The 27,583-nt window shown below is 32.9% G+C and overlaps 1 protein-coding gene across 2 annotated transcripts in view; it reads right to left on the bottom strand.

The window, feature by feature from the left end:
* Positions 1 to 27,583, bottom strand: part of AGPS (alkylglycerone phosphate synthase) — a 149,948-nt gene that overhangs the window by 35,307 nt on the left and 87,058 nt on the right. For both annotated transcript variants that reach the window (XM_032356040.1, XM_032356041.1), the window contains 6 exons: positions 26,432 to 26,559; positions 16,513 to 16,564; positions 11,948 to 12,024; positions 9,726 to 9,838; positions 3,376 to 3,445; positions 1,720 to 1,781 (listed from right to left, as the gene is read on the bottom strand). In XM_032356040.1, coding sequence (XP_032211931.1) covers positions 1,720 to 1,781; positions 3,376 to 3,445; positions 9,726 to 9,838; positions 11,948 to 12,024; positions 16,513 to 16,564; positions 26,432 to 26,559 — 502 coding nt within the window. The remainder of the gene's footprint in view (positions 1 to 1,719; positions 1,782 to 3,375; positions 3,446 to 9,725; positions 9,839 to 11,947; positions 12,025 to 16,512; positions 16,565 to 26,431; positions 26,560 to 27,583) is intronic.

Below are 27,583 nucleotides of genomic sequence, written 5' to 3'. Positions count from 1 at the left end.
AAAACTAGTAAGACCAATAATCCCGTGAGAGACTTATGCATGAAAAGGCCTAGCAATCTACTAATGTATGAGAGTTGAAGACTGATCCCATGGGTTTCTGCTAAACATGGTCTCTACCTAGCTAATGTTTGAAAGAAAAAGCAAGTTGCTGAATGGGTAACAAGTAAATTTTATGTCAGGAATGTAGCTGCTTTCCATTAATTTTATTTAAGAAAACTTCAGCTGATGATATTGTTTTAAATGAAAACAAAACAAATATATAACCCTGTATAAAAAATACTGTCAGTGAGTAAAATAAATATATAAAAAATACACAAGAAAAGGATTTAAATAGTGAAAAGATAGTAGTGATTAGCTTCCATAGTTCCAAGAATAGAAAGACAAATGGCAATCATCAACTAATAGTAACGGATGAGGAAATTCATAATGCTGAAGAAGTTAACACTACACTAACCTACCGTTCCCAGCAAGTAAATATATAAAAGACTAAAATGGTCTTTGAGACAACTATGAATAGCTACCAAATGATATTTGCTGTTCAAAAGTTCAGATGTCAGAAAGTTGATTTTTTTTATTTATAAGATTTATCCCCTTGTTAGAATATCACATCAAAAACTAAGTAACAGATTGGTACTATACACTTGATCATTGTTTTATAATGCATGGACTATGAACATCCATGCACCAAAAGTTAGAACCCAGAGTAGATAAAGAATGAATGCAGAAAAGTAAAAAGTTTTCTGGGGGAAGGGAGTAAAGAGGTTAGAGTAGAAAAAAAATGTTAAGATATGTAATATCTACAGGTGGATTCATGGGGATGGATCTGTTATATCTAATTTACTTTATAATAGCTTTAAAATAATTTGTATATTTTATAAAGAAAAAGTAAAATGTAAGGCATACTCAAACAAAAATGTACTAACAGTCTTAAGAATTTTTATTACTGAATGAGTTAACTCAAAAGTCCATTTTTAATAAAACTATCTCACATTTGCTCATCAGTTTTTATTATCAATTCCCTAACCAGTATCTGTATGTACATGTGTATAATGCAAAAAACAGAAATTGTACATAATATCTTAAGCTGGATTTCTTTTAGAAATCACTGAAATACAAGTTAAAATCTTACTTAATAATACCCCTACAAATATCAAAAGCTAAATCATTTATTACAAGAGAAGTGGTTTTAAAATTTGGGGGGACTTTTCAGAGGATGTTTAAGCTATTAAGCACTTAAAATTTTACACCAAAGCTAGTGAAACTATACATTGACACTTAAGTGCTCAATAAGATTCTTTAAAACATAGACTCCAATAATATCTTCTTCTATGGGACATGGACAAATCTGCCTCAAACAAACAAAAAGGCTCACAAATATGACATTCTGAAGAAGATACTGATTTTTTAAAATATTTATGTATTTTAGAGAGAGAACACGAGTGGAGGGGAGGAGAGAGAGAGAGGGAGAGAGAGAATTTAAAGCAGACCCTCTGCTGAGTCAAGAGCCCAATGCCGGGGCTCAATCTCATGACCTGAACTGAAAGAGAGAGTCAGATACTCAACTAGCTGAAACCACCCAGGCATCCCAAAGATATTAATTTAAATAAAAGAGTTTCTTTACAAAAATTTAAAAATTCATATATTCATATACAAAGATACATTATTTCAGCAACTCCTATAGCATATTTGAATAATATTAGACATTTTATTATATTTTACCTGTCCCAAGGAGCAGAAGTCTCGAAAGACTCTCCTAATACATAGTATTCCAAGCCCAAGTCCTGTCAAAACATATATACAAAAATCAAGATATTACAACAGGCGCAGAAGAATGAATACTATTGTCATATTGCTAGTATTTCACATAATTTTTAATATTACCTGTTTCTAATGTAACCTCCACTGCTCTTTACTCTCCACTCCATAAAAGCACTAGAAAGTGGCCCTGAGAGTGAGCTATAACCTCTAGGAGGACAAGAACTTTGTCTGTCTTGCTGTCTTCTGTACCCTTGTACCAGGCAATGTGCTTGACACATGGCAGGAATTTAAATATTTCTCCAAGGAATGGAGTCTCTAAGAACTGTCTGTGTACATGCCCAGGAAAACGTATATGCTTCAACTTCACTGCAACCTAAAATTTAGATCTTACCAAGGATTAAATTTTTTTTTTAAAGACTTTTTAAAAAAAATTAACTTGACAGAGAGAGAGAGAGAGCACAAGTAGACGGAGTGACAGGTAGAGGCAGAGGGGAGGCAGGCTCCCTGCTGAGCAGGGAGCCCAAATGGGGCCAGTCCCAGGACCCTGGGATCATGACCTGAGCTGAAGGCAGATAGTTGCTTAACTGACTAGGCCACCCAGGTGCCCAAAGGATTAAGTTATTTTTATTTTTATTTTTATTTTTATTTTTTATTTATTTTTTTTTTTTTAAGATTTTATTTATTCGTTTGACACAGAGAGATCACCAGTAGGCAGAGAGGCAGGCAGAGAGAGAGAGAGGAGGAAGCAGGCTCCCCGCGGAGCAGAGAACCCGATGCGGGACTCGATCCCAGGACCCTGAGATCATGACCTGAGCCGAAGGCAGCAGCTTAACCCACTGAGCCACCCAGGCGCCCGGATTAAGTTATTTTTAAAATGAGAATACAATCCAAGCTTTCTTAGAGAAGTAAAAACAAATTTTATATAAGTTTATGTATTTCCTTCAGAACAATTTCCAAGTGAATATTTAGAAAATTCAGCACTTGGGAAAGTTAAATTCTCAGTAGGACATTTGAGGAATGACTTTTTAAAATAAGACCCTTCAAATTACATAAAAAAGCAATATTTTCAAAATGTAACCCTAGTAAGAGCAAAAACAACTACAAAACTTGAGTTTATTACAGCCAAAGTAGAAAAACAAAATGAAATAAATGAATAAACTTCTGAAAGAATACTTTCCTATCGGTAAGTATAGTAGACTCTTGGTCAACATGACTAATAAAGTTTCTCAAAAATAGAAAATCTGGAATTAGAAAAATTTTAGACAAATTATTTTATTTAGAATTAATTTTATATAGAAATCATCACCAGTGAACCAATAATTACTTGGAACCAAGTTAAATACCAATTTCTAAAGAGTTAAAGAAAGATTATATATCTTTAAAAGAGATTATGAACCAGTCAGAGTAGAATGACCTAAATAATCTTTAAATTCCTCAAAAACATAGAAGGAAGATTTCACTGGGATTCTGAACACTTGTAAGCTAGTCCTCCATTCATGTAAAATGATGTGGTACACCATACTAGATTAAAATTTAAGAAAATAATTTTATTCATTCAACGTAAGGAAAAGTATGGTCTGCAACATAAACTGACAAGGGAAATAAGAGGTAACTTACTCGAATGTATGCGATGACATAGGTCAGCAAATAACCTCTCTGTCCATTATCTTCTCCAGCTGCCAATCCACTGTAATTAAAGAACAAACTGTGAATATATATCAGATGTATTTATTAAAAATATATAAAACTAACAAACTAATATGACACCCGAAGATAACTGCTAAACAGATTAACAAATATTACATTGCATCTCATTTTTATTTTAATCTAATTTATCACAAATGTATCAAAGAGCTGTCAAAAGAATGAGCTTGGGTAACAAAAAGCTAAAAACACATATTTCAGTTTGGTCATTAATTTCAAACTTTTATCTATCAAACTAATAAAACTGACTCATACGAATTCAACTACTTCTACCCATTCTGACAACAGAGAATTAGCCAGGAGAAATGAATTTAAGAAAACTTTAATTAACTTCACAAGCAAAACAAGATACCTAAAATATTCTTACTTTATTCATATATTCTTATCCATATATTCATGTGTCATTACAGTCTTGTTCACATATAAAGATGTACAATGATGAACTACATCTTCCAAATGCCAAGAAGTTTTTTGCATACTCATGCACATTGCATATGAAGTAACAGACACAGTGTTTATTTTATGAAATTTGTAACTTAAATGAGACAAAATATATGTACACAGAAACATTAAAGTTTAGGAAGCAACATACAATTACAAGAAAACAGGTAAGGTTTTATTACTATGAACTATTCATTTCAGTTTGAAAGTAGTTTTATCCACAGAACTGTATTTGGTGATCTAGTTAGAACTAATCCCGTATGACATATAATTCAGTCCAAGTACTCTGCTTTGTAAAAGTCATTCTTATTCTACTACCTTCAGTAAAGGGCTTTCACTTTTGCTTGTTCCCATCATCAGAGAGAAATTAAGTTTTAGCTATTCTTAGTCAACTGATGAAAACTTAGCATAAACTCCCAAAGTGCCCATGGGGGAAAAAATCCCTCAATAAAACCAGATAAAAAGAAAAGTGTAGGGGCGCCTGGGTGGCTCAGTGGGTTAAGCTGCTGCCTTCGGCTCAGGTCATGATCTCAGGGTCCTGGGATCGAGTCCCACATCAGGCTCTCTGCTCAACGGGAAGCCTGCTGCCCCCTCTCTCTCTCTCTGCCTGCCTCTCCATTTACTTGTGATCTCTCTCTGTCAAATAAATAAATAAAATCTTTAAAAAAAAAAAAAAAAAGAAAAGTGTACTTTCATGTGACTTTCTTGGGTTATAATGGGTGATAAACTTCTCTGTCTCTCTGTAGAATGCCATAATTATACCTCCTTGGTCTCAGGATGCTGAGCCCTTAATCACAGTGTTGCCTAAGACTCAGGTCTTGAACCTCTGTTATTTGAGCCTTCTCTGGAAGAATCAATTTTCTTATTGCTTCGATTAACACCTTAGAGTTAAGTTCTTGCTTCCCCCAAAGTTTTGCTTGGATTTAGCAGTAAGTAAGTAATACTTCATAGATGTACCTTTATGCTATATAAATACTGTAAGGCAATTTTAAACTCAGATGTAAGGGCCAAATCAGATTTCCTGACTTAGAATATAGCTGCCTATAAACAAATCAGTATCACCCAGGGAACTGACAAACACTTGACAGGAGCAGCTCTAGTCTTGGAATACAATGGAATGGAATGGAATACAATGAAATGAAAGGGCGGGGGCCTGTTTGTATTACTAAATGTTAATGACAAAAGAAGACAAAATTTAAAGTCAATCAGTTGAAAGTGAAAAGTAAGAAGAAATAATATAATTCTGGATTGAATATATATGGATTTGAGGTCAGGGTAGGAGGTCAAATAAAGCTCTAAAACAAGAAGCAAACAAGTCAGAAGTTTGCTGTGGTAAAGTGAGTGCATGGAGGAAAATATCTGAGTCTATACCTCAGGTAGATAAGAAGCAGAGTCAGACACTGAGTTCAAGAAAGAAAAAACACTACTGAGCTAGGAAACAGGAACAATTCATCTCGGACCTAGCAGCAGAAAGAAAGGACAGTGAAGACTAGCAAAGGTGCAGGAGACCTGCGCTGGAAATCCCTTAGAAGGCACGCTCTAAGCACGTATTTGGTGGGAAGTAACAGGTAGGGATATTTAGTAGACCTGTCTCTCTTAAATCAGGATGAGAAAAAGTCCTACTTTGCAATCCCATGTCAAGCCGTTTTTCTTTAGATCCTGTTCTAACATCTGGTGGGGTGGGAAGATCTGCTTCACTTTGGGATTCAGTGTGACAAACCACACAGAAACATGCATTTTCTTACCCAAAACAGGAAAAAACTTCGATCTCTCTTTCTCTCTGTCTCTTTTTGTAACTTTCAGAACTCTATCTTCCAGACAGGATTACTTTAAAATACAATATATAAACAAGAGTAGGGTGTAAAAATTAAATGCTTCTAACTTGCCCTTTTGCAGCCATTTTGGTATTTAACTTGGGTCCAAGTAGTAATTGGTTCACTGGTGAGGACAGTTATATAGAATTAATTCTATATAAAATATGTCTAAAATTTTTTAAATAAAATATGTCTAAAATTTTTCTAATTCCAGTTCACTGGTGAGGACAGTTATATAGAATTAATTCTATATAAAATATGTCTAAAATTTTCTAAATAAAATATGTCTAAAATTTTTCTAATTCCAGATTTTCTATTTGTGATAAACTTTAAAAGTATACTAAGGTTCAAACCTCTTTATGGCAAGGTAGCAATATCCATCTCTTACTTCCTACTCCTCTCCACAAATCTCAAACATCAATTAACAAGGTTCTTAAATAAATTTAAACCTGTTTCATGAGAAAGGGCTGGGAAGACTAATGAAAGAGGAATGAGAGACAATCTTTTTATATAAAAGAGCCCTCTGGTGAACCTAATCACTCTCATGTTGAATTACATTAAACAACTTAAGCACACACTTTAAAAATAACAGTAATACATTACCTTAAGTTCTATGATAAATGTCAATACATCTGTCATGACTGCTGACAGGGAATGTTATTCTGTTTAACCCTTAGAGAAGTTAAAGTATATTGCTAGCAAACATAGATAAACCACCAAAGTATGATTATTCAACATTTGCCTATTATGTTCCATTGGCGCATACATGTTCAAAGGTATGTAACAGTGTTAGGGTAGGGGTATAAGGAAAGAAGGAAAAATGGCTAAGATAACACTTAAAAATGTTCTAAACTATTGGGAGTACTTTATTTAAAATAATCAATTCAAAGCTAATGAGGTGGTAGGAACAGAAGATAAAAGAACAGAAAATAAAGGATAGATGAATAATGTCCTAATTCAAAATAAAATACATGAACTAAACTAACTAATCAAACTTTAGCAGAAAGAAATGTATGCTGCTTTTTAGTTATGCAGAAGAAATCATTCATTGGGGAGCAAGGGCTGGCCAAGTGGCATCTTACGTAAGAAAAATATCCCTGAATCTTTCAGTGATTAGAACGAAGAACTAGCGCCTAGGGAGAAACACGGAGAAAACCAGGACTTCTGCTAGAAAACCATATGAAGATATTCCCAAGTATCAAATCAAATCAAAACCAAAATAGCCCTAAGTCATTTGCCTAATGACAGCCTGAATTGTTAATACTGAAGATTCCTGCATCCAAATGAAGGAAACCAGGATGAAAGCACATTAAGAAATTAATTAAAACATAACTAGTAAGTACCAAATAATAATAGCCAAAAAAAGAGACCCCAATCAGAGTTTGAGGTTTAATGTTTTGCCCTTGCTTTAAATAGGTATCTCACTTACTATAACCTATTTTAATGGATGATTTTGATATGTTTTGTTTGATATAAACAGATAACTCGAATGAACTCAATAGTTCTGAGGCTTCAGTATCAGTATCTAAAAAGACCTGGATTCATCCTAAGGAAGTTCATTTTTAACTTCTAAGTTGTAAATGACCAGAATTACATGGGAAAAACAAGACAAATTATATGACAGCAGAATTCATGACAGTTGGCGGCTCAAATTAAAACTGACAAAATGGCTCTGATAAATACCTAAAGATTAAAATACACTGTTTAAAGAGGGGCATAGCAGTTAGGAATATATGAAACAAAATAAAAATTGTTAGGGAAAAATATTCAGTTTCCTTAATTCTTTCAACAAATGTTCAATCAAGCATCTAGTATATACTAGGCATCAGCAGTGATATCCAAGAGAAGACAGGACAAGCCCTATAAAAAATTATGTCTTACCTCACATGAAAAGGCATTTTGCCATCATGCTACCCACCCAGTTCAATAGGAAATGTAGCACATTATTAACTACTAATGATTCTGCTGGCTACTCTGAATTGTAATTACACTTAAAGATACCATAAAGTAGAATTTCTATACATGTGTATCCATGTGTGAGGGTGTGTGTGGGAAGTAGGTTGAGGACCAAGGGATTAAGGTGAAACTAAGCAAATTTACCTTATTTATATAAAATGATTCGAATATTATAGTGTACATTTCCCTACAAGTGCTCCTGAACAATTTTGAAATCCCAATTAAATCTTTAAATATATAGAGCACCTGGGTGCACAGTGGGTTAAGCCTCTGCCTTAGGCTCAGGTCATGATCTCAGGGTCCTGGGATCAAGTCCTGCATTGAGCTCTCTGCTCAGAGTGGAGCCTGTTTCCTCCTCTCTCTCTCTCTCTGCCTACTTGTGAACTCTCTCTTTGTCAAATAAATAAACAACATCTTTTAAAAAATTTTTTTAACATATAAAAAAATTTTTTTAAGTTTTAGCCTCTAATATTTAAGAACAGAAATAAAAGATTTACTTGAGATATAAAAGGTTTTCATCTAAACCACCTTAATTTTTTCTAACACCATGGATTTTAGGAAATAAAAGCTAAAAATCAAATTATGTATAAACTCCCAAAACTTAGAAACCAAAAAGTAGGTACACATACATTTCAAAAATAAATTCAGAGATGAGCCTGTAATCTAAGCCTTTCAGTTACTAACTGAACTTTTATAGCACAATTACTCTTAATTAATTTAGTTAAAACATCAGTAATTCCCAGAAAAGGTACTGTGAAAGAGGAAAAGTGAAAGATTAATTAATTTCATCTTTTACTAAAGAAATTCTACTTGCCAATTTCAGAATAAGGTAAAAATAAAACCGAGAAACTAATTTGCAATACTCAAAAACAGTACAAAAGTAAACTAAAAATTAAGCCCAAGATTAGATCTTTTTCTAAGAATTCTGCATTTAAACACTAAGTTCAGAACATCCTAAAAATGAAGGGCTAAATATTATATGTGAGAAAAATACATAAAAGTGAGGCATTCTAAAAGACAAGGCTACAAATTAAGTGCCCATTTATTTTCATAATAGCAAAAAAGGGAAATTAAAGTAAATATTTACAAAGAACTCAGATTAAACATAATGTATATTTTAAGCTCTGAAATAAAAAAAGGAAAATGTTATCCAGGAAACTTTGTTTATGTACTTAGAAAGGAAAGGAAAAAAATGTAGTCCTGATAAATGGCATTTTCGCTATAGTTCTCATCAATCAATCTCATAATCCATCAAGCAGACAGAAAGAAACCACCCAATCATTATTCAGTTGGTTATAGATGGGAAATGTTTTCTGTTTCTTTATACCAGCACAAAACAGTAAGTGACAAGGGGTGGAGTATAGAAAATTTATCAAATTCTTTTGTTTAAAAAATTACCTTTTAAAAACATACTAATAACATGTTTTATACATATACAATTAACACTAAATAGTAAGAGGATTATGTATTTTTCATATTTTACTCTAGTACAATGAAACCAAACATTATAAAATCAGCATTAATGGAAAAATATAATAAAATATTTAATATATCTCATATATGATCACAAATTTTAGAAGTAAACCAACACATTTTAAGTTGACTATCATATATTACCCAAATTTAATACTTTAAAGGATACATTAACAACTGTTTATAGATACCAGAATTTAATTATTTATTTTTTTAAAAGATTTTATTTATTTATTTGACAGAGAGAGAGATCACAAGTAGGCAGAGAGGCAGGCAGAGAGAGAGGAGGAAGCAGGCTCACCGCTGAGCAGAGAGTCCAATGTGGGATGACCTAAGCCGAAGGCAGAGTCTTAACCCACTGAGCCACCCAGGTGCCCCTCAGAAGCCAGAGAGAGCTGAGAGAGAGAGAAGGGGAAGCAGGCTCCGTGCTGAGCAGAGAGTCTCATGTGTGGCTCAATCCCAGAACCCTGAGATCATGACCTGAGCCAAAGGCAGTGGCTTAACCCAGTGAGCCAGGTGCCCCCAGATACCAGAATTTTAGATTAACATTCTCTTGCCATTATGAACTAAAAGCCATACCCAAATTTTGCAGCGATGTCATACACTTGCTTTTCATGTTGAAGAACCTTCTCACGGTCGCCCTCAAATAGTAATGTAGCGACAGTTAGCTGATTTGGATCAAATCCTTTGAACTACCAAAAAAAAAAAAAAAGAAATTATTACAGATAAGTCTTATCCTACAAAACAGTAAATCAAAATACATTTTGCTCATTTTTCCTTCCGATCTGGGCTCAAAGGTACCAACTCTTTAAAACTGAGCTTTGGAATTTTACATGTGAATCAAAAAGAATGTTTAATGCACCTATTCAGGTTGTTACAAATAACAAAGCTACAGAAAAATACTTATTTTCAAAGTATGCCATAGTGTCATATGGGTAAGTAATACAACAACAGAACATGTTAAGAATTAAAGCTGCAATAAAGAAGCAAATTAAAATACCAAATGGATATAGATAGAATATAATGAATTAGCAAGATGTAACATGAGCAAAAAGTAAAAAATAACAGCATCCTTACATACCAACAATAACTTCTTATTAAATAACATTTTCAAAGGAGATCTTACATATACAATTAAAATACCTAAGAATAACCATAAAAGAAAGTATGTAACCTCATTAGGAAAACATGTCTAAAAATGGATTATAAAGACATATGTTCTTAGAATGCCTCAACTAAGCATATAAACCTGTCAATTCTTGCTCAACTTAATATACAGGTTCATTCCAATTCTGATAGAAACCTTAATGGACTTCCTAAGATGGTGAGGAGTTTCTAAAGTTTTTCTAGGTTGATTAACAGTAAGCTATAATGGAAAACAAGGAAAATTCTAAAAAACAAGAACTAGACCTACAGCAATTAAATCCATTTAATTTTTCAAGAACAAAAGCCATTTAAAAAAATGTGATACCTTTTTAAAATTCAATTTATATAAATTTAAAAAACAAACAAAAAAACAGTTCACCTTCTCCTTCCACCCCTCAACCCCTAAAAGCAAAAAAAGTTCATCTTCTTTTCCTACCCCTCACCCCTGTCTCTTGCAGTTACCAGTCTGTTTTCTGTATCTATAAGCTTGGTTTTTTGTGTTTTTTTGAAAATTTTTTCCAGATTGCGCATATAAGAGAAATCATACAGTATTTGATACATGAAAATGGAGTCTACGTCCTCAGTCAGGACATAAGATGTCTCAGACATGGCAAGTCAATGTAAGAGAAGCAGGGATTAGTTAGTTAATAGTGCTGCCACAACTGGTTAGCAATTGGGGGAGTACAGGGTGAAGGTTAATTTAGAGCTTTATCTCAAATCATAAAACTGAAATAAATTCAAAGAGTAATAACGATAAAAAATTTTTAATTCCCACTTAACAAAAAAAAGCAAGAGAGAGAAGAAATGCTCCCAACTTAAAAGTGGTTAAATAATCACAGGAAAAGATACAAAATTTTGAAACTTTTGCACCAAAAAGAAAAACTCTTATTAAAAAGGGAGTCAACCAAATTAATTAATTAGTTAATTAGTTAATTAAAAGGCAGTCACCTGACTCAAAAAATTATTCACAACATTTAAGACAAAGGCATCTAATAATCCCATTACTCAAACGGTACATGCAAAGTACCAAGGGAAAAAAACCACGAAGTTACCACCCCTAGCAAAATAACCATACTGAACTAATGCAGACAAAAATTGTACTAGGAATTACAAAGAAATGATGGGTCTCATTGGAATTTCAATGAGAAACACTAACTAAAATAAAGTACTACTTCCCCCCCCACCCCCAGATTCAGTACATTTAGAACATAACAGAACACAACTCCCACATGCCATAGCAAGGATGGAACAAAGAAACAGCACCGGTGTGTCCCTAGAGGTAATGTAAGCTGGCATAACCCTTTAGGAAAGGAATTAAGCAAAGATTAAAAAAAAAAGTCCACACTCTCATTTCACTAGATACAGATATCTACTACAAAAAAATAAAAAATAAAAAATCAAACTATAAAAGATCTTATATGCATGAAACTGATGTTATTTTTAGGAACTTCATATCTGAAAAAAATTATTTCTGAAATTAAATGCATAATGATTTACTTGATAAAACATGTATTCCAACATAAAAAATAATAATTAAAAATGTACATAACACCATGAAAAAACATACTTGATAACAGGTACATGTGAAGGGGGAGAAGACAGAAAACAAAATATCATAAGCACTTACAATTTTAGCATTTTATAAAAATTCTTACCTTTGTAATATAAAATTTCTTTAAGCCATCCAAAAATGATGTGAAAATAGAAGAAACCTGAGGTTTAAGAGCATGACCTAAGAAGAAAAAGTTCATAATTTAAATTAATAGTAAATTCTCTTTTTCAAAAGATTAAGAGGCTAGTTTAATTAAGTATACTAAAAAAGTGAATGTTTCATGTCTCCAATTTTTTAAATCTTCCTACGTTTTATATATAGCATATTGATATTAATATCTACATCTTTTAACTTTATTTTCTTTCAAAAGTCACAACTTTCTTTTTGTTGTACAAAACCTCTCTTGTTTCTTTTTGAACTCAAATTACTGTATGTAAATACTACATATAGTTTAGGTTATTTTTCAATGGTATAATTTATACATAGTAAAATCACTTCATTAATTTTTATTTCATTAAGAACAGCCAATGGTGGCTGAGTTTACTTTTATTTTTTGTAATTATGCAGAAACCATTCAGAACTATAACCAAATATGCAGTCAATGCCAAGTTTAAGGTTGTTTCTTAATTAATTCTTAATTCTTCCAGAATTCTTGGCATAAAACTAGTAATTGCTTCCTTAATCACACCCAGAGAGTTAAAATTGCCAAAATAACATAAACAGTGTCTCAGAGTCTGTTAAATTAACATCTTTGCCTGCAGATTGGGCTTAATTGAGTAAAAGTCTTTTACTGTTTTCTCATTGTTTTCAGAGTAACAACTTCTTAACTCCCATGACTGTTAGATTAAGAGTCATACGTCTGGCCTTAGTGCTAAAGCCCCCATTCAGAAAAATGGGGCATACCATTTACAAAGAATTTTTATAAAGAATTTTAAAGTCTCTAGTAAATCTGAAGTTATTTTCAAATAAAAATTTTATTTTTTAAAAACCGCTTTAAGATTTTGGGATGTTGGGGCGCCTGGGTGGCTCAGAGGGTTAAAGCCTCTGCCTTCGGCTCAGGTCATGATCCCAGGGTCCTGGGATCGAGCCCCGCATTGGGCTCTCTGCTCAGCGGGGAGCCTGCTTCCCTTCCTCTCTCTCTGCCTGCCTGTCTACTTGTGATCTCTGCCTGTTAAATAAATAAAATATCTTTAAAAAAAAAAAAAAAAGATTTTGGGATGTTGTTTTTGTTTGTTTAAAACAGAGATCTCTTCTTTAAAATAGGTGAAAACAGCAAAGAAGTTTCTTTGGTGGGGAAGGGAGAGATTTCTAGGGGGAAAATACAATGACTTGTATTTTTTTCCCCATTCATCTTTTTTTTTTCTTTTTTAGAATCTGAATCTGTTATACTTACTATATTTCTACTACTTACAGTAGGAAACTGTGACATGAAACACCAAGTAACATAAGTCTTAACCAGAGGTAAAGAGTTAGCTATCCATGCCATAACTGAACAAAACAAAAAACAACAAATATGAAGGGCAGATTAGATAGAGATCAACCTAGCAATCTTTTCAAGTTCCTGGATCACATGTTTGGGAATTTTTTTTTCTTTTACTGTACCCTGTCAAAAAATGTTTCTCCAGCATAAACAGTGCCTTAAAAAATACTATTACTAGAAAGTATAAAGTTAGAAATAACATACCATCAAAATATTCACTTCCTGTTCCAAATGGAATTTATCCTACTTTAATAATTAGAAATGAATAAACATAAATGTGTATGTTAGTCATATTCTTGCAAAAAAATGAAATTATCTGTTCCCATATAAGCCTTCTGATCCACACATCTTTACATAATTTATGACTCCAAAAGTCACTAATGTGAAATAATCCTTAAGGGTCATCTTAACACATGGAAATTTATTTGCACAATTTCCACTAACACTAGTGGGACTTAGTCACATATATCCCAAATAATGAGTTGACATGATAGCTTTGAAGAATAATCATCATAAAAGTGATACTATCCTTAAGTGTGTCAAGCATTAGTAGTCACCTAAGAGGATATGACCTTTTATTTATTCTTAAATTATTGTTGCCTTTCAAATTAATTACATTCTAAATATATTTTGGCTACTGTGTTTTATTTTTTATAGTAAATGAAGGAACTAGGTTTTCAAATTTACTAGCTGAACAGTCTGATTAGTAAATTTGGTGTTGTTACACTGTTAAGCATTTTTAGTTATTTAATAAATACCAACATTTCAAAGAAGCAAGCTCAAAAGGTGGGAAAAAGTCTTGGGCCTTGGAGTCAGATTTGCGTTCAACCCTGCCCCTAACAGATACAACCTGTGGGCTTTGGCTGAAATATGTAGCCTTTGAGTCATTTGTAAACTGGGAGTCACTTTCAGGAACAGTTGTGAGGAGTATTTGATAAACTATGAAACTGATATTGTGCCTGGCATGGTGCTAAGCGCTATTCAAGATTTGTTCACCCTCTTTTGCTAAGTGGATGATTAAGTCAATCAACATCAGGGCCTATCATATGACAGGTGTAGGAGAACAAAAATGATAAAGAATCATCCCCTAAATTTGACAAACTTTAGTTTTTCAGAGGAAATCTACAGATCATTTCAATATACTCAATGATATATATCATTTCAAAATATTGAAAACATATCATTTCAATATAATAAATTGAAGGGTTGCATCAGAGGTAAAAGTGAAATTAAAAATAATAACATCTAATAGTAAGGCTTGTGCTTTGTTAACAACCAATATGGTACAAACACTGCCAATCAGCTAGTAAAACGTCCTAGACATCCCTTGCTGTGCTAAGTGTTATTCTTTAGTTGCCTGATCATGGAGCCATGACAAGATATATAGATGGAAAGGCTTCAACAAGTAGTGAGAAATCAAAAAGGTTATAGATAGCCAAGAAGCAGAATCAGATCTGTCTGTTCAGCAAATCACTTTAATGGCCATGTAAAGGGTGGCCATGTAAACAGTAGAAAGAAGAGATACAGTCCAGACTAGAGATGGTAGAACCTGCTTTAGAACATGTTCCTAGACAGACCAATGAGAATGTGGAATAGGGACGACAGATGGCCTGAGGAACTTTGCTTTAAACCTTCATTTTAAATAGTTAAAATCCCAATTATAAATCAAATCTAGTCAAATCAGTTAATTTTATAAATATGTTTATGTCTAACATAATTCACTAAAATAACAGCATATAAATGGATAATACAACATTATTAATCAGATACATGGCTCTCTTAAGACCTACATCTCTAAATACAGGCCGAAACACACAGAAGTCTTCATTTTCATTTGATTTAACTATTTCTTTATTTATAGGACACATTTATCTTAAGCTTTTATCATTTTGAAAATAATTTACTTAAAGGAATAAAAGCTATGACTGGGAAGAACCTAACTTGGAAGAACCTAACTCTTGATATAATATGAACATGACTTCCTTAAGTTTCTATATAATAATCACTCTTCTCTAAATTAAAATCTAAACTACTTTTAAGTAGAACAAACAAAAACCTGCCTATCTTAGCCATTAATATTTACTACTGAGCAATCATTCCTATAATTTCAGAGACTGCTCTAAAGACTTCAGTTCTATAAACTTGGATCCCAAACTCAATTTCAGCATACGGGAAAAATATAGAAGCAATAAAATTAGAATTAAAGAGATGACAGACTGCATCAGAAAGTCAAATACTTTAAAGCAAAATAGGGAGAAAAAGAAACATGGTTATCTGCTAGTGAATTCTCCACCAGATTTTCCAAATGGTACCTTAGAGGCAAACCACTGTAAGATCTCTTCCACCAAATCATCATTTCTTCCTCTAGACAGTTACTCAATGCACACAGTCAGTCAAATCAGAAATCTGGGAGTTGCTCTCAACTCTTCCCATTGCTGAACCTTGGCAAACTGAGATTTGGGAAATCTCTGCCTTATTCTTTATCTCCATTACTCCTGCCTTGATCAGGGCCCCCAAAATTTGCCCGTTGAAGCATTTCAACTCTTAGTCCACACTTGCACCATTCTACTTCATCCTGCATAATGCTAGTAGAATGGAGTTTTCTCCGATGTAAATCTAATTTATTTTATTACCTCTACAAGAAATCCCTCTGCTGACAAGATAAAATCCAAATCGATCCTGCTAAGCCCTAGTCCACCCATCCGGTATCTCTTGCAACAATTCTCACCCACCCTCTGTTTGAGCCATATTAAACTATTTGAAGTACGAACATGCCACTGAGGTTTTACAATTCCATTTTTTTTTTTGCTGATAAGTGAACACATTTGGTAAAGGGAAAAGGCAAACTTGTAATCTCCTTTTAAGACTTAGCTTAAGCTCTACCGTCCTTTAAGAAGGCTTTCCTGACTCCCCATGTCAATATGCTGCAAAATTCAACAGGCTCAACCACTCCTTCATTTGCACTCTAGGGTACCCAGTGCACTCTTCTTTCACAACACCCGCAATAATCCTACACTCATTCTTTATGTAATTGTCTGTCCTCATTAGACTGAGAGCTTCCTGCAGGACAGGAACTATCACATTCATCTTCCTATTTCTTCATTCAGTACTCTTCCTGGCAGGTAACAGCTGTTTCACAAATTTTGTGGCTTCATGAGCAGTGTTTAAAATGACAACTCCTTACTTACCAAACTGAAACTGTTGGTTGTCCATGAGGCGGATAGATGCAGGAGCACATCTCTATTGTAAAAAGAAGAAAATGTGATATAAATTTAATACTGTAGAGAAGCTAGACAGGTAGAATAGAAATGTCATCTTTCTGTATTTGAGATCAAGAGTAGAGTTCCTAGGAATATATACATTAAAAAAAAATCTTAACTTTTTATATAACTTTAAGATGACAGAACATCAGTGACTTCTAGAAAATACTTGAAGGAGAAATCCCCATGTATAATACATACACACATATGTTGCAGATTTTTAATTTGTCTGCAACTAGATCTTCTTAATGCTTAGCAAAGATCTATGGAAGCACCTAAACAAAATATTGGGGCTTGAAGTGGATTATTTTGGAACAAAGAAATTTCAAAGACTAAAATCAATGCCTAGAACATTACACCACTTGTGAATTATAATGTGGCCTCAGGTTCTTATATCATCTTTTAAAATGAAGAAGATGATGGTGGATATACACTTTTAAGATGAAGAAGATGATGGTGGAACTTTTGTGAGTAAAAGCGCTTTTAAAAAAAAATTATCTGTGATGTCTTCCTACATAACTCTAGGAACTCCCCTTTTTATCCCTTCTCATAATCCCTTTTAAATAGAAAATTCTGGACACTATCAGACAATGTCCAGAATTCTAAAATCTTCCAAGGTTACTTGTATGAAATAGCAACAAAACTCTGAGGGATAACATTATGTATCTAAACCTACGCCAGTGTTAAATTCAGTCTAGGCATCACAGTAAATGCTACAAGGAAAGAAAAATGAGGAGAGCTGATAGCCATATAAATGTTGTGATGCTGAAATACTACAACACAAACACTAGAAAGGTTTAAATTAGCTATAATTTTTCCACAACATTAAAGCAAGCTGGACTCCAGAATTTTATTTTCTATGTGAATTTTTAACATGGTTAAAGTTCTACCAAGAGGTCACTTTCAGATGACAAAATTTTCACATTTATCAATAAAATTTGCATCAACACATTAAGATTTCTGCAGATCATTCAAGAGAACAAAACTTACTATATAATTGTGCATTTTTGCTACTATTCACTTTTAATTAAATGAATACTTAATTTTATAAAATCACTCACGATACATATTTTATTTCACCCAACAAAGTGACTAGATTCTCATTTTGAACACTGCACAATTTATTTACTCACCTTTGACACTAAAGGCGAGATAATTCAATCTGTATTTTAAAAAGTCACTGCCAAATCTAAAGAAACAGTACTAGGTAATTTTATATATATAGTATAATGATAATCTATGCCTTACTTTTATAGAATCCTGTGATGTCTAACTTAACTTCACATGTCTTACTTAATATAAGAAACAACCCCCTCAGGGTAGCAGAACTGGTATGATATCCATTCTTCAGATGAGTACATTAGAACCAGAGAAGTTAAAAGACTTGTCTAAGGTCATAAGACTGCTAAATAGACAAGAGTAAAAGACAGAAGTAGGACCAAGATATACCCTGACTGCTAGAAAAGCAGTATTTCAAATACATCACAAAGCTTCCCAAAAAATGACTTAACACATACCACGTACACACACACACACACACACACACACACACACACCCCTTTCAAGTCATATTTGAAACAAAATGTACGTGAAAACTATTCACTATGAAGTTATAAAATAAAAAATATACAATATGAGTAATTTCAAATCTTTGTATAAAAATACCTTTGTAATTGAGTTACACTTCTAAAAACCAAACTAGTTTCCAAAATACTAAAGAAAAATCAATCTTCCTAAAATGTTCCTATTGAACAGGCATATCAACTTTTTCAAAATTTATTTTTATTCTTATTTTTTTAAGTAGGCTCCACACCCAGCATGGAGTCCATGCAAGGCTTGAACTTAAGACCCTGAGATCAAGACCTTAGCTGAGATCAAGAGTCGGGACACTTCACTGACTGAGCCACCCAAGAGCCCCAGGCGTACCAACTTCTAGTAAGACATATGAAGCCTGCTTAGACAAAGTTTCTTTTTTTCGTGAAATAAATAGAATATCATATAATAAATATATTTATATGTTTTGGCTTACACACACCAGTAACATATAAGAAAGAATTCAGAGCCCTCTATCATTATTAGATAACAAACCTTTATTTTAAAGATTTTACTTTTAAGTAATGTCAACACCCAACATGGGACTCTAACTCACAACCCCGAGATCAAGAGTCAATGACTAAGCCATCCAGATACACCCCCACCCACAAAAAAACAACTTTTAAATTCCTAACAACAACCTGTAACTTCTATCTCCTACTGCTACATAGATTCTACTACTCCTATACCTATAGCAAGTGCTATTAATGAAAACAACCAGCACAGGACACATATACCAGAAAATGGCAGGGAAGTATATTATGTCTAGTACAGCAAATCTGCAGTGGAATTCCATCTCTGAAACAACTAAAATACAATAAATATGCAGGCCTTGATAAAATCTTGGTTTGAAAAGACTATCTACAAAATACATCTTGGGTATAACTGAAATCGTTCCAGTTATACCCAAGATGTATTTTGTAGGTATACGGAGGAGCATTACTCTGTTCTTTTAAAGTTTCTATATGCTTAAAACTTTCAAATTAAAAAACTGGAAAACTAAGTAAGCTTCAGGGCACTTGGTACATATAACAACTCATACTCAATAATATTGACCACGATTTTAACCTGACAGCTGAGTCACATAACTAGTCAATCATGTACTATTCCTATTTATAATGAAGCAGGGTAGATGGTTACAGACTAACACCTACCACAAAAGAATGAAAAGCTTAAGGAAGTTTATTGTATCTAGATAATAAATATTAGTTTTCAATACTGACTTCTAAATTTTTTTGATTTAATCTGTTTATTTAGCTTTATAATAGCTTCATTATTAAAGCTATTATTAAAACGGACGAAATAAATAGCTGTATTTAGTCTGTTTTCATAGTGCCATATCTTTTAAGAAGTCAGTAAATGAGTTTTTTAGTTATCACAAGTAAAGTCTCATGAGTAAATTCCCATTCTCTCTCTCATAAAATAAATTCTCAAATTAAAAAACATCATCCAGATTGCTTTATGATCCTCTGGCTATTGATGATCTGTAATGACTGTGCATCATTCTAAAAACACGAAGCAAGCTTTACATGAAAACTTGCCACTATAACTAATTAAGTTTAAGTTCCTATAATCAAAAGATCAAAATAATATTACTCTTAAAAAACAACAACACTCAATCTGGGTAACTCTACCCATGGTTAAGATCAGGTTATGTTTTAACTGCTATAAAAACCTCATTTGAAAACCTAAAAATATTTCTTTAAAAGTTAGAGACATCACAAATCCTGAGAATCTGAGCTCTAAATTCATTCCCACGCTATTCAATTATGCTGAGTATTTCACAGATGAGGAAAGGGGGAAAAGGGTCCTTGAGTTAAAGTGACCCCTGGTGGTTTGTGTCAGAACTAACCTGAGAGGCAACAGTTATAACAAGTAATTTTATTGGTGGGTTAATAATACGCCTTCAGGGAATTTAAGGAACACTCAAACAAAATCTGCTTACCCAAACAGGAGTTAATGAAATAATTGATATATTTTCTACTATGATAAATGTATTTTTACTAGAATTCCTTATGTCATCTGACTTGTACCCAAGTATACTTTATATTAGTAAATAATCTGAAAAGAGATGAGAAACTCATTATTGACTAATAAGGAAATATCAAATTATCTTTGTTCTATCTGAAAAGAAATAAATAACTACATTGACCTGAGAGCACAAGTATAGACTGACTCAGTTAAATAGCTGGCAATCTCTTCCCTTTAATGACATTTCAACCAGGAATTTACTTGAATATAAAACCTGGAAAATAAAAAGCCATCACTGATTAGTCTTATTTACTGAGTAGAATTCTCTAAACTAACTTAAAAACCAACAGATTTTTCAATCCAAACATCTTCTCCAAAAAATAATCCCTATAAAAAAACACATCAGAAAATTTCTGCAAAATCTGTTTTTATGGAACTAAGTCGTATCTCTTTCTTATCACAAAGAAAACCAGAACTTGCATTGTAGATGTGACACATTATTTGTAAAGGTATCTCTTAGTTAACTAGTTACTGGCAAATCAATACTAAAACATTTCAAATGTCAGCAGGATTTCTGCTATTCCAATTTCATAAAGATGAAATATAAAATAAAAGCACTGAATGGTTGTCCTATATCTAAACTACCTTGGTTAACACATGAATCTTCTTTGTATTGAAAAGGCTTGTTTATTCAAGAAGTAAATCAAAACATTCTGTGTAGACTTTAGAACAGCCCAAATTCCTGAACCGTGAGTCTATTTGGGAGATAGTCTAGTAATCTCATACTGTATCAGAAGCCAAAGCTCCAATGCCAAACTCCTTGTACCTAACTATACAAAAATTTAAACACCTAAAATTTATTATGATATACGTCATCTGTAGTGATTGCTAGAAGCCAGGAACTATGTCTATTTAAATTACACAATATCCAATGTACTTTGTTGGATATAAAGTTAAGAGCACACTATCTCAAATACAGATACACACACAAAAAATAAGTTAATAAATAAATTCAAAAAAGGGTATGTGAAGAGAATTCTGTTAATTGCAAATCTCCAGAGAAACGAAACCTAAAATGTAGACAGGTAATTTGATCTTCCTCAGAGCTGATACCACAGATGAAATCAGACAGCATTTAAGGCTACTGGTATAACTATCAGTCCCACTTGAAGTGACAGCTAGGAGTCCACACTGTAAACAATAAGAATGTTCTTTAACAAGAGAATTATCTCTTGGTTTTAAAGAATGAAACAATACATCTTATAGAGTACGTATTTCCCTCCATTTATATTAAGGGAAGAGCCAAAAGTTAATGCCAAACAGTCTCTGGTTCGACATTTTTATTTTTCATTTTTGTAAGGGTGTAATGACTTGTTCTGACTAGCTCTTGGTTGAAAGTAAGTCTTGTAACTGTCCTCAAGTTTAATACATTTTGCAGGATCACAGAGTACAGATTCCAATTAATCAAACATTTGGCGAGGTTATTTACTCTGCTTCAGAGGAAGGAAAGAACATGCATTCACGAGTGCATGCATGCACACACACACACACACACACACACACACACACACGCTAATTTAAAATAGCAATGCCGGGGCGCTTGGGTGGCTCAGTGGATTAAAGCCTCTGCCTTTAGCTCTGGTCATGATCCCAGGGTCCTGGGATCGAGCCCACATAGGGCTCTCTGCTCAGCGGCAAGCCTGCTTCTCCCCTCTCACTCTGCCTGCCTCTCTGCCTACTTGGGATCTCTCTCTCTCTCTCTGTCAAATAAATAAATAAATAAATAAAAATAAAATAGCAATGCCATTTTCTACATGTAACAAATTATTTCCAAGAATTACCAGTGAATATAGAGAAGTTTTAATTATTTTATAATGTAAGTGCTAAACCTAGTTCCTTTTAATTTATTTCAACCCCTCCAGGATAAATCAAATTTAAGACAGAACAATCAGAACTGAGATATAACAGTCTGAGGTGTCAAACATGAACTATGTACTTCTTTCCAAATTATGGTCTAAACTCTCTAGAAAACAACATCGTATCGGTTTAAAATTGCTTGAAATAAAAGTGATGGTGGGTAGAATGGGACACCCCTTGTCAAAAGGGAGAGAAAAAGCCACCTTTTAATTTATAATTCTAAAAACCTAGTTCTAATACTGAGAAAGACTGTTTTCAGAGGAATGCATACTGATCTGTGCCACACATACAGTCTTTCCAATTAATGGAACAAATGGTCCTCCCTCAATACTACAGGGCAGAACTCCTAAGTTTCTACTGGGAAGGGGAAACCTCAGACTTCAAGAATTGCTTTTGAGCTTAGTTCAAAACTTTTCCCTTAAAACTTTATAAAGATATCATGGTCATCTTTAAACAAACAATAAGAGAATAATAAAATACACCTGAAACTGATATTCTGATTAAGAAACACCTTCTCCTCTCCTGAGAGGCTCCAGAGGGAAATCTATTTTCTCAGAAAGTCTTAAAAATCACTTACTTACCCATCTACTGAATTAAGTTGGAGATTATACTGGATTGCCATTTGTAAGATAGAATCACATTAATCTTCCACTAAATCTTCCTTTCTAGTTCCTCACCAGGCAGTGAAGTATTGAAAGAGGACAATCCTCACATGGACAAAGATTAGTTGAGAGACCTTAGTAGAATCCTTCTGCTGTCAGTATAAAGCTGTTTATTTCCTTCAGTAGGAAAAGTGATGAAAATATGCAAAGAGCCCACTTTGCTAACTGTAAACAAGCATGTATACACCTTTCCAAAAGATACATATCCAAAGTATAGTTTCCCATTTTAAAAGCAACTTGAGTCTGAAAATACTGCAAAAATGGAAGAACTATGAAATGACAGTGAGAAATTACAAGCAGCTAACTCATTATTCAATCAAGAATTTGGCACAGTCATAAACCATGTACCATCTATTTTAATGGATCTTAATTCTCCTGCTATCAGTTGAAATTCCAAATTGCAAATTGAAGAACTCCTGCCAAAATGTGATCATTTTCTCAATTTTTCTGCCTCAGAATACTGTTACAAAGCACTACAGCACACAGTTCCATTCTTGACCTACGAGATTTATACATTCTGTAAACGGACATGTAAATGTCCCTAAACCATAATACAAGGATTTACCCATTTCCAGGGAAGGTAAACATTAATGTTTATGTGCAACAGTAAAATACATATGCTCCACAAACAGCAGAATATCTCCAAACTGCAGTAACTATCCTAATTGTTTCATTCATACAAGCAATTTTTGAGGATAAAATATTATGTATCTAGGCTCTTTAATCAGTTTCAAAGCAAGGCAAGCTCTCTAGTTGCATGGTATGTATGTCTTTAAAAACTGTCTACTACTAAGTACACAGAGCCAAATTATTAAAACTGTAGATTAGAAAGGAGCTTTCTTTTGATGTCTTTAACCACAGGGTGGCACTTTATCAACCATCACCTTGGTTTACTCCAAACCATATACCCAATACAATTTTGTGTAGTCAATTTAGATTATGGTCACTGGTGAATATCCCAAGAATTCTTTAAATGAATAAAAGGGCAATTTTTACTGACTTATGCAAGGATGAAGCAAAATTTCACCCTCTGCTTTTCTTTAGCACAAGCAGTTCTTCTCTGTTACTTTCTACCAGGGGCATATTAAATTGTACCAAAACCCACATCAGATTATAGCAACTATGTTTAAATCCAACATTTCCATTTTAATAAAATTATAAATTTAGGTTTATGATATATTTGTACTTCATTTCTCATTAATGAAACCTAAGATACAAATATTTATAATATGGAAAAGCAGGAAAGCACAAAATATGTCTACCTCTACTTCAAAGATCACATAACAACACTTTCTCACAAGTCTACTAAATCTGTGTTCTAGAGTCGAGATCTTGTGAAGGGGCAGATTTGGCCAACATAGACTGAATGTGACCTCAGTGAGATTTTTTGTTGAAAATATATACATACCAGATAGTTTTATAAATTCTATGATTTAAAAAAAATCCAATGTGGCACTCCTGCTTATTTTGCCATTAAAAAAACAGACACAACAATGGCCAGTTAAAAAGATGTCATTCAAAACTTGAACAAGAGAGATAAACTATATCTTTTACTATAAAGCTTTTTTGGGGAGGGAAATAATCAAGCTTGACAGAGAGAAAGCAAATAAAAGTACTTAACACAAAGAATAAATTATAATACCAAGTGAAAACACTTTAATAAAAAAATCATTAAGACTGAAATTAATAGGAAAATACAATTTAATTATGGAAAATAGTCGGTTCTAATTTGTAATTGGTGAACTCAGTTATTTTGTAAACAAAACAAAATAAATACAAAGAACACAAAAACCTAGCTTTCCAGTCTTCTAGGTTTTAACTACCTCGAGCAAAACTATGAAGTTTTGCAAATAGTTCTTTTACTCTTTAACACCTGGGCTATCTTAAATTTGAAATTACTCTCCTTTGCTTCTAAATGAGAAAGGTTTTAGCAACAATATTAAAACACACTTGAACTTTACTGCAGTGCTCAGATATTACATTAGAATAACAAATATTTACTCCTAAAATTTATCTCCACTCCTTTATTCAATAATCCTGCTTTTAAATATTACAAATATTTAATAGTACATGAATTATACATAATATATTAATGATATTTAATAAAAGATGTGCTGATATATATTTATATATTAAAATAATATATAAATATTATACCATCTCATTATTTTAGCAAACATAGCATAATACTTACTGTGTATTTTAGCTCTCTAACCATAACATAATATCCCCCAATTCTAGGAATTACAAGCTCTTCTTGTAAAAATTTCAATATTAACATTTGCTTTTACTTTAACATCACCAAAGTAACCTGTCACAAGTTCAAGAATGTTCATTCCAGGACTATATTTCTTTATTTAAACTCTTCCCCCACCTAACAGTAAGACAATCGAGATTAAGGGGGCTATGGCTAAGTTTTGTTGAAGGAAGCAATCTGATAAGTAACTGAAGCCACTTAGAAATTATAAAAATTATCTTTGCCAACCATGAGATTAGGTGACTATATAGCTGGGAATGTTCTGCAAATGGAAAACGGACAGAAATAAATGAAGGTCTCAGAAAGCAAAATTAAGTGTATGAACTCAAGAACACTGGAAATGGTAAGTGAGTAAATGTAAAATATTTCTGCTAATTTTAACTTCATTAAACCACTTAAGAGTGGTTGTCTTGGGATGGGGGGATAAGACTCTTGACCACTTTCCATTTCAATACCTTACCAAGTCTACAGTGCACATGGAATGGCTGCTGGATATCATTCCGTTGCCTCACCAGATCCTCCCTTCCCCCTGCTCATAACACCTGGAAGCTGACCTATATGGGTCAGGTCAGAAAGCTCCCTTGCCCTCGAGATTCCAGTAATATACAGCTGATGGGAAGTACTATAGAACTCTAGGAGTTTGGAGAAAGCAAGAAGAAACAGGCTGGAGTATTATTCCTTGATTTCCTCCCTACTGAGAAATGTGCAATAAAATTTTGTATAAAACCACTGTAGTTCAAACAATGAACCAAATGCCTAAAGAAATGCAAGAATTTCTACAATGACACATAGAACATAGAAATAAAATTACATGGCATTACCTGGTCTTTAAAAATCCTCAATAATACATCTTTTTTTTAAGAAGGAAAGAAAAAATGGGAAGTCTTCTTAACTTACAGCTAAGTATATTATGTTATGTTATGCTATATTATGTTATTTAATTCAAACTATAGCTTAGGTAGTATTATAAAACAAAGTAGGGCCTAGTAGTAGCACATTCTAAGAACTGAGAAAGTTTGATATACTATACTTAATTTCTGTTTTTTTTCTTTTAATCCTTGACATTCAGCCATTATTTTAACTTCGATACCTATCTTGGTTTAAGAAAAATTATACTTCAAATTAATCACAAAATGTCCTACCTAAAAATAATTTAAGAAAATACAACATTCATTAAAGGCAGAGTCATTCAAAGCCATCAACCCAAGTACACATCTTACCTTGGCTTAAAATCACACAGCACTCTTTAAACCAAAATATAAAGAAATAACTGCACTTACAGGGATGATTTTACATTACCTTTTCATAGAGAACTGGGTAAAAACCACATATATAACACAACTAAATATGAAATTATCTGTGACATATCAAAATCAGTTATGCAGTAGAATTTTTGAAATATAAATATAGATGGGTGGGTTTTTGTTGTTGTTGTTGTTGTTTTTACCTGTTTTGCAATTTCTCTTAAACAGGCTACTCCTTGTTCAAAATTAGGGAAAGCTACTGAGCCATACTTTTGGTATTCAGGGATTGGTCTGATTTTTATTGTAGCTTCTGTTATCACACCAAGAGTTCCTGAAAAAGAAGGGGGAATAATCCAATATATCACATGCCAATTTTCTAAATCATATTTAAATCTATTTTATCTATTTATTCTATTAATTTATTCTATTCATATTTAAATCTATTTATTCTACGTGGGGAATAAAGGCTATTCAAGTCTTTTTAGAAAAATAACTAAACAAATTTTATACTTTCTAAAAAAAAAGGTTTTGGAATACATTCTCTTATGTTATGTATAAATACTTTAAAACATTTTTAAGGTAACCTTCCTACAAGAAGGATACTTTTAAATACTTTTTAAAGTATACAACCTATTAAAAGAAAAAAATTTTTAAAAACAACAGGTTTGTATACCTCAAACATTCAGACAAAAGTATATTTTGATATTTGTGCCTACTTTCACTGTGAGAAAAATTTGCTGGGGCAAAAAGAAAATTCTATGAGAATTTAAAAATGATAGAAGAAATTAGAGGGACTATTATCACCCTGCTTTTTTTCCTAGGAATTCATGCGAAGACAATGGCAATACTAAGATGCCCTTGTAAGACACAAAAAAACCCAGATATTTCAGAGACAGAGTAGTTGCCATAAATACCTAGTACAAGAGAACCACCGATGAAACAAATGCTCTTTCCTTATGTGGAAATTTCCTCCTTACTCGGAGGAGGGACAAATCAAAGAGGAGAAAAGCAAGTTAAATATAAACTTCATTCTATGAGATCTAAATAACTATGCTAAAATATCTGAAGAGACATGGTTAAAATGATTATATTCACAAAGCCAAGCTTTTCAAATTAGTGGTTTCTGATGTACAAATGGTAGAAATTATTAATACTATTAGTAAATTTTCTGAGAATGATGAAAAAAAGAATCAAGAAGGAGGGAAATCTCTGAATTGGAGAACTTAATGATAACAACAGAAATAAATAAAAAGTATCACAAAAATCAAAGCTCCCAGTACATTTATAATACACCCAAAATGTCAATACAGGATATAAGATTAAAAACTAAGAGTTCAAAAAAAAAACCAAAAAAC

This window comes from Mustela erminea, chromosome 8, assembly GCF_009829155.1.
Source record: "Mustela erminea isolate mMusErm1 chromosome 8, mMusErm1.Pri, whole genome shotgun sequence".
NCBI classification, from domain to species: domain Eukaryota; kingdom Metazoa; phylum Chordata; class Mammalia; order Carnivora; family Mustelidae; genus Mustela; species Mustela erminea.
Note: the sequence above shows the minus strand (reverse complement) of the source record. Positions and strands in the feature narration are given on the sequence as shown.